Below are 12,032 nucleotides of genomic sequence, written 5' to 3'. Positions count from 1 at the left end.
ATTTGACAATGCCCTACCTTAATCTATAGGATCATCTCTGGCTAGGACAATAACTGGCTGGATCTATGCTATGCTAGTTAACAGAACTGCAACTACGACTCTTCAAGGCGAGGCCCTCGCCTTCTGGCTGCCCTCAAGGTGAGGTACTATCTCTCCTTCTGTGGTCACTCCTGATGAATACTCTGCTTGATGCCCTTGCAAGCTTATGCAGATGACCTTGTCATCCTGGTAAGGTCCACGTCGGGTAGCTGGTAATATCCTCCAAAGCACGTTGGACGTTGTTCACAGTTGTTGCCTGGGGGAACAGATGTCTGTCAACCCCAGCAAAACTGTGTTAATCCCCTTCACCAAGAGGAGAAAATTGGACGATCTAACGCCAATTTCCCTCAATGGTGAGGTCATTCCATTTGGAACGAAGGTGAAATATCTTGGCATTGTCCTTGATAAAAGACTCACCTGGAACGCTCATTTGAAAAAAGTTTTACACAAAGCCAACCTGTCTCTATGGAGATATCAAAAAATTTGTGGTAAAATTTGGGGTTTAGGTCCCAAACAAATCCATTGGATTCGTGTGATGATTGTCAGACCAATGATCACTTGTGGTGCAGTTGCTTGGTGGCCGAAGGATTTACAGAAAACGGCTCGAGCGAAGCTCTCTGGCTTACAGAGACAGGCTTGTCTGGCTATTAGTGGTGCCATCAATATCACACCGTCAGCGGCCATGAGGATCCTTCAAGATCTACCTTCTCTCCACATTTTTATGAAGAGAGAGGCTAGATGGATGCATAGATGGATGCATACAGACTTGTGCGCATTGCCAATTGCACAAATCAATTAAATGCAGAGTGCAACAGACTGTTGGTTGACACTAGAAGTCACAGCATTCTGGAAATGACCTCTGACTTCATGCCTCCAACTGTCAACTACGAACGGCTTTATAAAGTACTATTCCCGAGTAGAGAGGACTGGATTCTCCGGGAGAAGGAAATATTAAGAGCAGATAGTTGTTGGTTTACAGATGGATCAAAACACCTTTAGGTTCTGGTGTAGGTGTTTTCAGTCGCAGACCCAGGACAGAGATATCTACCTGCCTAGGTATTTCAAGCAGAAATTTATGCTATTGAATTGTGTGCGGAGAGATTGGATAAATCCAACTTCACACACAGGTCAATAAAAATACTCTCGGACAGTCAAGCGGCATTGGAAGGTCTTGGCTCCTACCGAGCAGCCAACTCCCAAAAACGACTCTACTCCATAGGGAGACTCAACAGATTGTCTCTGGTCTGGATTCCTGGCCATACTGCCCTGGGAGGTAATGACGCTGCTGATTTTCTTGCAAAGGTAGTGCAAGCGGCTTCATCGTACCAGAACCTGCCACTGGCATTGGTTTGGGCTTTGCCAAATAAACATTGAACACCTGGATGGCAAGAAGATTTACCGACTTCAGGCATAACCTTCCAGGATTGGCTCACTCCAAGGCGTTCATCCACCCTTCGAAGCTTGATACCAAACAGTTGTTGGACTACAGTAGGGATGAACTACGATGTCTAACAAGCCTTCTTACAGGTCACTGTCATTTAAATCATCATATGCAGAGACTTGTACTGTCGAAAGACAGTGTGTCTCGTCTCTGTTTAGAAAATAATGAAACAGCAGAGCATATACTTTATGCTAGCCCCGCTGGGAACTGAATCAGATCTTTGGCTGGGTTCATTCGGCCGAGTGTGAATAGGTGTGAGCCACAATAAACCCTTACGAGTGGCGGTGGAGGGTCGAATAGTCCCACTCACTTCAGACCTAACCTAAACTAACCTACATGATTTGACAACGGAGTCCTAATCTACCTCAACCCCAAGTATCGTCACTGGTTTCGGTATCGCTTCTCAGTTCCAGTTCATGTAATTTTGCCATCGTTAATGGTTAATGTAGGTCCACCAAAACATAAAAAAGACCTACAATAACCAGATGGAATCCACCCTCAATACAATACTCAACCAAAATTATTTCGAATCTGAAGGAGAAATGTATAATGTAGATGGATTAGCGATGGGATCTCCACTATCTAACATTATATTCGAAATATACCTGCGAACAATAGGTGAGAAAATATCAACAATAATAAAAATACACGATGAAGAAGGAGAATGGTTCAGATACGTTGACGTACATATCACAAAACAAAGAAATAACAAAGGAAATTAACAAAATAAATCAAAAACTGATTCTCAGCATAGTGAAAATCATATACCAAATAGCAAACGAGAACGGATACACCCAAAAGACAATAGATAAATTGGAAAATAGAATCAAACAAAAAATACAGAACAAGGATCATACTACTTCAACAGAAAAAACAACACAGCGATGGACTGCTTTCACATACATAGGACACCAACCAAAAAATTAACAAATATCTTCAATATTTATATATGATTTCAATTGAGATGACTGGGGTTGTACAATTAACAAAATGCTTTTGTTCAATCAGTTGATATACACGAGAATTTGTTTCCACCACTTTAGCTTCAAAACTGGGTTATGCGGAATCCTCATTAAATATTAATTCCGAAGAAACCTGAAAATCACATAAACTGAGAATCTTAAAGAACAAATCCCATTATTTAAGGAAATTCATTGCACGTTTATAAATATTCATTCTTCTTATTTTACAGAAAGCTGAAGAGGCTGAACTTAGGTGGAAATGGATTAACATCGGTACCACAGAAATCTCTGGCTCTACTCGACACTCTGAAAAAGCTGGAAATGCAGGAAAATAGGATAAGTGAAATACGAGAAGGAGATTTTGAAGGTAGATATGCTTTGATAAATTCTGTTCACAAAAAGTATTTATGCGTATTTCTTTATCCTATTTAAACATGTTGAAAATTTTGTATCACGAATCATTCACACATCTGCATTATATTTTGAAAGCCAATAATTTACACGAAAAACTCTTGGCGTGTGGGAAATATCATTTGAGTTGTTCAAAAATGCCATAATCAAGAGTCTACTTCATGTCATACTTCATCTCCTGAAAACGCTAACTCGGTTGTTGAAACTCATATGTGGAATTGTGTGGCAGTTCTGGTATTTGGAAAAAGTGCTCGCTTTGATTTCATTCTAGGCCAAGGTTCAATTCCACCCTTGATATTTGAGTATTTGAGTAGTCTTTTCCGACACCCGTTTCATCAAGAAATGTGAATAACGAGGGATCGAAGCAATAAATGTGAGATTAACATGTAATACTTTTTTTTTGAAATAAGTTTCATGAAGTTACATAGTTATGAAAAGATGTAACAAGTGCCTCCATACCCTAAATTGATTTGCCTGTATTAAGTATATCTGGCATAATTGGAAACTTCAATTCATTATCATCTGATCAAACCCTTCGAGTCGTTGGATAGCTGCAGATAAAGGAAGATGCTGACAGGCAGACAAAAAATACTCATCAGGCGACATTTCACTTTCATTCATTCGTTCATTTATTTGTTCAAATCATCACCAGGTATGATAAAGTGTTTTTTTTCAGTAGTCTGAAATTGATTTTTCTGGCAAAAATAAACGTAAGCAAGCCTCCCTGCGTATTACAACGAAGTTCACTACCTGGCGCCCAACGTGGGTCTTTTTTAACAGTGAAACGGTAATCCATTCTTCACGTTTACGTTTCGCTGCTGGATTTCAAAAATTTTCAGTCGAAGAAGATTTTTATCTGCGATTTATGGTTTATACACCAGGAATATTAGGGGTTTCACCTCGGGATAAGAGATGGTCAGCTGTTAACTTGTATACACCTCAATCCGTAAGAGTTATTACAAAGGAGATTCATGAAGTTGATCATGTCTAGAAATTCACGTTTCTCGTCAGATCTCCTATATAAAGAGCGTGTAGTTATGTATGTATTATGTAACCACGACTATAACACACGACATCGCGACCAACTAACCTATCCTACTGTTAAAAAGTTAATTTCACAAAGAGCATATTCTTTCATGGCAACTAAATTATATAACACCGTACCTCACAAAATGAAAATTTCTTATTCCAAACCAATATTCAAAAAACACATTCTCGTAAAAGATAGACAATTTTTTTTAAATCTGTTAGAGGGAAATAAGATAGTCTCAGTCAAATTTATCCCAAAGTTGTATCATATTGTATTGTAAGTAGCATAATTTTATTCATATTGCTTAAGATTTAATCTATTTGTACATTAATATTTTATTCTTATGAAACGTGTAATATTTGTCTAAGGTTTTATCTATTTTCCTTAGTTTTTGTTTGTCTACTATTATATCGGCCTATTTTACCTCAAGCTGAAATATAATCCGCTCAACTATAACACCAAATTCACAAAATTTAATAAAATGTTTTGTAGTTTCTACTCTCTGAAGGCCATATTTTATACAAATATTTATGTACTTACATATTCTCAATAACTTTTTGCGAAACAAGAGCTCTGCTCTTATCGCCAAACCACTTCGTTCACATATTTTGTTTTAATTGTATTCTAATCTGTATACATTATGAATAAAGTTATTATTATTATCATTATTATACCAATAAATCAATGAATGTAGCCGTTACTATGTGGTAGGAGATCATAATGAAAGAGAGATGAAAATTTGTATAGCACTTTTATAAAAGTGGTATAAAACATAGACACTTACTCATCGTAGGGTGTCCGCCACTACAGATACTCCAAAATCAAAGGTCAAAAAATCGATTTTTGAAAATTTATTGCAAATATCTCGTTTTCTAAGGATTTTATGCTGTTTGTATTCACTGAAAATATTGTAGAGGATTGAATTCTCTACAACTTTTGTTCGAACATTTTTTTCATATCTTGAACCGTTTTTGCGAGATGGAGAACAGAGCGTGCACAGTATTCAACTATTCAAAATATCATTCTAGGTCAACCTGTAGTCCCGATTAAAAACACGCCGTATAAAGTTTATAAATTATTGAAAAATATGTAATCCACAATAATCTGCATTCAATAATAACTATCACGTTATGATCGATAATGTTTTTCAATAATTCAGTATCTATTGATTTAATAACACTTACGTACTCGTGTAATTATAAAGTTATCAAGAGAAATAGTTCAATTATTCTTCAATTTCAATTTCTATACTAACATGTACTGATTATTTCCTAACTAAATTGAAAGGAAATAATTTAATTTTCAATTAATGTATTTATTGAAAAATGGCATTTATTTCATACATTTATGATCGTTGAAATTAAAAACATTGGATTTTCTGATTTCAATTTTCTTCTTCTTTAGAATCTTCTTTCAGTCTGAAAAAACACTGATTTCATCTGTGTTCTCGTCTTCATCGACATTTGTCCCCAATTCTTCCAGGATTTCGGGATCAAAAGTACCTACCGTCTTCATTGATATCACTCTGAGATGAAGCATCAAGACAAGCTTCCCCATTACACTAACCACAAGCTAAAAAGCACTGCCACCTTGCTTTCCTGCATCCACATCCACAGCCATTTTTGCAATTATAGAATATTGTGTTAAGCAATTTGAACTCCACAAACAATGTTTGTGGAGATCAAATCGGGAGGTGTAGTTTTTGAAATAAATAAAATGTTGGTGAGCTGCTGCACTCGATGCTGGAAGATTTGATAACTGTACAGGTTTTTTCAAATGTTAACTTGTTGAACTGTTCATAGCAAAGACGGTCCATACAATCCTCATATATTGTAACATTATAGATTGAGAAGAAGGTTGGCCCTCTATTTCCAAATGATGATTGAACCGGGCACTTTTCTTCTTCAAATTCCGCAGCAATTTGATCCAAATTCGGAATTTCTTCGAGTGAATGTACAAAAGTTTTTTTCATTTCTAAAGAGCGCAGAAGTCTTGTCACAGCCACCTTTTGCGTGATGAAACAATTATGTTTCTCAGAACAAGGATATTCATCGAAACTTTCGGAAGATTATATTCCTCCATCTTGATACAAAAAAAAAGATGAGGGAATCTTCCAAAGAAAGGAAGGAAGTAATCAATTTGAGAATAAGTAACTCTATACATGGATGTGTAGATCATGCAAAGAAGTAACTTTCAGACACAAACTGAAAGAAAGTCCTCCTGAAACAGCTACTTTCATATATACATTGAATTACACGAAAGAAAAAAAACTCTTTCGAAACGAATACTTCTATATGAACACTGAATTATATAGAAGATACTTTTCTCTACTCAGTTTGTATTTTGAACATTCTTTGTGGAATAAAAATCAGATATCATTCACATGAGTTCTACTTTGAATGAATGGTAATAAATAAAAATAATGGTAATAATGGTAATAAATAATGGTAATAAACAAAAATAATTGTAATAATTGTAATACGGGTGGGTAGGGGACCTATCCTTACCCACCCTTGTGGTGGACCAGATGTCGCTTCATATTCGATAGACGTGAGGCCATTGAGTTGGATATACTTTTTACGGTTGTAAACATATGATTTGAAGAGAGTAATTGAGTCATTGGATAACCCAAAAGTCAAAAACTTGTTGAGCAGGATATTGTGGTCAAGTCGAACACTTTAGGAAAATCAGTGTAGATGACATCAGTCTGAGACAAACAATCAGTAACATCCATAATACTTTGAGTGTTTGTTACAAGATTGGTGATGGTTGCACTTCCTTTCATGAAAGCTTGTCGATTGGGGCCGATAATGTTGCTAACATGTCAGTAGATTATCTTCTCAAGAAACATCTCAAACACTTCACAACAGTTGCATATGATAGAAATTAGTCTGTGATTTTTTATCTCACTTTTATCCCCTTTTCTGACATTTTTCATATTGATGGTACAGTGTTAGTGGTTCAACCAGAGCTGAGGCAGAATCGAGTAGCTGGTAAGCTACTTCATGTACCACCTACCTTCATGTAACATTCTATCTCCGATTTCATTCGTACATTTTGAATTGTTAATGAATGACCAAAACTCATGTCACTATCAGTTTTCTGGATGAATTTTTCATAAGCTATTCTAATGGCTCTTTGATTTCTGCCCGAAAAACATGCCTCCATCAGATTGATTACCGCCGAAGTAGATTCACTTAATCTTTCCCCAGTTGATTGGTAGTTCCGTGAAATGTTTTCCCTCGTGTCCTCAAATGAGATGTCTGCTCAGAAAAAAATTACTGCATATTGAGTTTGACATCATGCTGAAAAAATGACTCGACGCGTGTGTTTTTCGAGTGATGCAAAAAATTTCATTACCTACTCATCAGATTTCCTTTTATATGTTGATAATTTTCAAAAACTGTTTAGTAGTAAATGAAACCCAAATGTTTGTTACACCCGGTGATAATATTGAGTCGGAATTCTGAGTTTTGTTTGAGTTGGAAGTTTTCTCTGGAATGCAGATGGTTCACTTTCAGTGCATAAAATTAATAAGTGAGTAATATTTTCTTGGAAAGTTTCATCCACTTTCATGAACTTTCTGAATAATATTCCACTTTAAGACAAAGCGGAGGAAAGATATGTACATTCACCAACAAAAGAAACTTTCGAAAGTCGGAGAACTAAACATTGGAGTTTTAGAATAACAAAGAACAATTTGAAGGTTAGAAAATGATTACTAGGGGAATATTCATCTAGAATTCACCATCTGAACAAAACTGTTCGATACTTGATGAAAATCCATATTGATAACTGATACAAATCACTTGATCCTTGTAGATTTCCACTACAAGGGTCAAGAGGTTTCATAACATTTTTGGTTGAGAAAGATGAAACACTTGTCGCGTGTTGAATTTGTGAAAATTGCACAGTATATTTTATTACTGTGAAAAGCAATGATACTCTACCACACAAGCAAGAGAATCCGTCACAACTAGTGCTTGTCCTTTCCTACGTTAGAGGATTGTCGAAAAGGATAAGGAGGAATATGTCCCAGTACAACATCAGAACCTGCCTCAGATCCGTAAACAATATCCGTTACAGCCTCACGAATCCAGGCCACCAAACGCGAACTGCGATTTCAAGAATTGCATTTACCGAATACCTGTGAGTGCGACAAATCAGATATCGGTGAAACTAAGAGGCTATTGGGAGTCTGCATTGCCGATCATAAGAGAAACAGACAGCGAAGAGAAACCAGCAAACCGAGAATAGCAGAGCATCAGTGTTACGATCGTCCTTCGTTTTTTGATAGGAGCCCCGTCACATTGATACCACAGACTGTGTCTTATTTCAACCGGCATATTGTCCACTATATCACTGATCTCAGTATTTAGAAGTCGCAAATAATCCTGAGAAGTTAAATTGTGTCTAAAAAAGAATGGTCCCATTACCTGCTTATTTAAAACACCGCACCACACATTTGTTTTAAATGAATATTGGTCCCGACATTCTATCACAAAATGAGGATTTTCCTGAGCCCACCACCTACAATTCTGGGAACTGACTACGCCGTTCGATGTGAAGGTAGCTTCGTCGGTCCATAGGATTTTGTAAGGAAATTTTCTGTTTAATTCTACTTCTCCTTGGTACCAGAAAGAGAAATCTAGTCGAACATCGAAATCTCTTTCCTTTAAGGTATTTAAAAATTTGGGTTTGTAGGGTTTGAATTTATTTTACGCTTTCTCTTTTAACGCCAGTTCTATCTACAATATTGGTAATACTTGATTTTCCCTGTTCGATAACATCCAGGTAGACAGCCAACTGAACCTCATCATTATTGCGTGATGGATTATGACGTTTTATAAAAGTATTTTCAACTGAACCAGTCAGTTTGAATTTTTTTAAAATCCTACTTAGAGTGGATTGCTGTACATGTCTACCAGGATGTATTGCGTTAAAAATATCAGCCACTTGTCGATGCAATGTGTTTTCACCACAAATTAGCACAATTTCAATTTTTTCTTGTAAAGATAACATATTATTTTAATTTTCATACATTACATTGAACTAACGGGCATTAATTTATTCAGTGACAGTGACGTTTTCTAAAACACATTATGTAGTTTCATATTTTTTCACAGCCTACCCAGTTTTTTTAAATTAGTGTTGTTAGCGGAGTAGGTAAATGTAAATACTATGAGTTTTTTTCTTTTATTGAATGGGCTTCAAGAATCACGAAATGATGTTTTCTAATGTTCCGTTTTGTTCTAATTCATATTGTGAGGCCATTTGCTCATTAAAAAACTCAAGTACTGTATAGTTTTGAAAGCCCCGTTGAAACTAGATGAACTTTGCATCAAGTTTGACAACTTTTATTTTTCAAAATTTGTTTTTAACATCAAAGAGGCTCTTAAAATATTATTATATTACAAAAAAAGAAATTCGGTGACGAGTTTAGTTAAAATAAATGATTTAGTACAGGTGTGCTTAAATTTTGATAAGTAGAAAAAGCAGGAATGCTGAAAAATAGTGAAAATATAAAATACTTATTATGGGTTTGAAACTTGGTGTGTGGGTATAAAATTACGGAAGAAAATGTTTTTATCCTTTGATATTTTTGGATATTTTGAAGAATAATGTCATTTTTCGATGTTTCTTTTTTTAAATGTCAATTTTGACAAATTAAGGAAATCACGTGACCTATTTTGTAGACGCCATTTGACATCATTTCTTAAGCAAAATCTACTGCCAAAAAAGTATGGTGAGCCTGAACACCCACCGGAGAAGTATGTCATATAGCGAGCGACAACTTTTTTTGACCAATTTCTATTATTTATTCTGCAGTTGCGTCCAGCGCACCACCTGCAGGAACATCATTTTCCTTTCGCTTATTACGTATTCGAACCTCCGTAAAAGGGCCATACTGTAAGAAATGTCTTACCAAAATCTTCCACCATGTCCTGGTCTATAATTGTAATTGAGGATGTATCTATGGTACTTGTATATAAAATTTGAGTAGATGTTATAGGTAATTATGATCGAGTATACAGTGAGCACCATTTGTAACGGATACATTCATTTTCTACATTATTAGCCATTTTCAAGAGAAACCTAAAACACGTCGAATTATGTATACGAAAAGACATAAAAAAATCCCCCCTCCTTCGTCTTCCTCAACGTGACAGTCACTCTCCCATTTTCTTTAAATGCAAAAGGGGGTCAGCGATATCTTTAATTTTTAATTTCGTGCATGCGTCATAATGAAACAAAAAATTCAAAGTGTTGAAAGGTATCACGTAGGTATTCCATTGGTTCTGTCCGCAGTACAATATGACATACACATTCAATTTTTTTGTTTGTTTTCACAAACCGTTGTTTGTCAGCCGTGACAGTTGAATAAAAACTTGTATGTTTTCTGTGAACTTGATGAAGAGAAACAGTTTTGCAATTGTTGTTTGTGTTTCTTGTTCAGTATTACTTTCAGACAATAGGCTAAAAGTTCTAGCAATGTCTCATTTGATTGAATGTCAAAGAGTAGAAGTGTTAATACTACTAGGATAAAATTATAACCCAGAAGATTGTAAGTGAAATGTTCAATAATAAATATCCTGATCATCACATTTCTCAATCTACCGTTAGTAGAATAGAAACGAAATTTGGTGAATTTGGTAATTTGGGATTGTTAAAGATATTTCAAAACCAGGCAGGAGTGTATTGATTGACGATGGGATGAAATTAGATATTTTGGTAGACATCGAGGAGAATCCACCTAAACCTACCCAACAACTTACAGCCAATTTCAGCATAAGTCAATGTTCGATATTGTGTGTTTTAAAAAGTGAAAAGTTTCACCTTTATAAAGTACAATTGGTACATGAACTCAACGAAGACGATCCAGATCGCAGAACTGAGTTTTGCGAAATAATGGAAGCCAGGTGTCTGTGGGATCCTTCGTTAGAGAAAAATATATTGTTTTCCGACGAGTCGACTATTTTTTTGAATGGAACCGTCAGCAGACAGAACTGTCGATATTGGAGCCGATAAAATCCCCATTGGATGATGGAGGCCCACACCCAATATATAAATATTGTATAATAAATGTTTGGGCAGGGATTATAAATAATCGCATAATTGGACCATATTTTTTTCAACGAAACATTAACCGGTGAACGTTATTGGGAGTTTTTGACTAATTTTTTGTTCCAACGTTGAAAAGACTTTTTCCAGATGATGATAATCCGAATCAAATAGATAGAAGTATCTGATATCAGCAAGGCGGTGCTCCGCCAAATTTTGCAGCTGACGTTCGTGTAAATCTGAATGGAGTTTTTCCCAACAGATGGATTGGTAGACGAGGTGCCATAAAGTGGCCAGCTCGTTCTTCCGACATGACACCGCTTGACTACTTTTCGTGGGGTTACCTAAAATCCAAAGTATACTACACTATACCAAACAGTATTGAAAGTTTGCAAATCAGAATTAGAGAACAAATAGAACGTATCACTCCCGAAACTATTCAAGATGTTGTTGATAACTTTCAGCAACGCTTTTATTATTGTCAAGAAACAAATGGCTGTCAATTTGAACATTTGATCTGAAGACTTCCACTAGTTGCACATTAATTGCTACCGCTTTAATAAAAGATTTAGATAACACCATTTATTCAATTGTGCACGAAATTAAAAAAATAAGGATATGGCTGTACAGGGGGGATTTTTTTTATGTCACAGAATGTCTTTTCAAATACATAATTAGACGTGTTTCAGGGTTTTTCTTGAAAATGACTAATAAGGTAGAAAATGAATTTATCTGTTACATATGATGCTCACTGTATACCTGAGTAGGCAGTTCTAACTGGTGATCACGTGGGGTATATAAAAGTAAGAGTGAGGAATTATTTTTAAATTTTTGGGAAAAAAAGTTTTCGGCTTTCTACTACTCCATCTTGATACAAAAAAAAGATGAGGGAATCTTCCTTTCTTTGGAAGACTCCCTCATCTTTTTTTTCTTTTTTTTTTGTTGTATCAAAATGGAGTAGAAGAAAGCCAAAAACTTTCTTTCTCAAAAATTAATCACCCCTAAAAATATAACCTCTTCAATTCAAATAGTTTTTAATATATTACTCACTACGTGAGCTACTGTGCTAGCGAAACATTGAAATTTT

At 35.6% G+C, this 12,032-nt stretch overlaps 1 protein-coding gene across 2 annotated transcripts in view; it reads left to right on the top strand.

The window, feature by feature from the left end:
• LOC111505874 (uncharacterized) overlaps positions 1-12,032 on the top strand; it is a 404,328-nt gene that overhangs the window by 343,745 nt on the left and 48,551 nt on the right. For both annotated transcript variants that reach the window (XM_074180136.1, XM_074180135.1), the window contains exon 5: positions 2,673-2,809. In XM_074180136.1, coding sequence (XP_074036237.1) covers positions 2,673-2,809 — 137 coding nt within the window. The remainder of the gene's footprint in view (positions 1-2,672; positions 2,810-12,032) is intronic.

The sequence above is a fragment of the Leptinotarsa decemlineata genome, unplaced genomic scaffold (genome assembly GCF_025532065.1).
Source record: "Leptinotarsa decemlineata unplaced genomic scaffold, Ldec_3_MD MMD2_tig00026294_RagTag_RagTag, whole genome shotgun sequence".
Classification (NCBI taxonomy): domain Eukaryota; kingdom Metazoa; phylum Arthropoda; class Insecta; order Coleoptera; family Chrysomelidae; genus Leptinotarsa; species Leptinotarsa decemlineata.
Note: the sequence above shows the minus strand (reverse complement) of the source record. Positions and strands in the feature narration are given on the sequence as shown.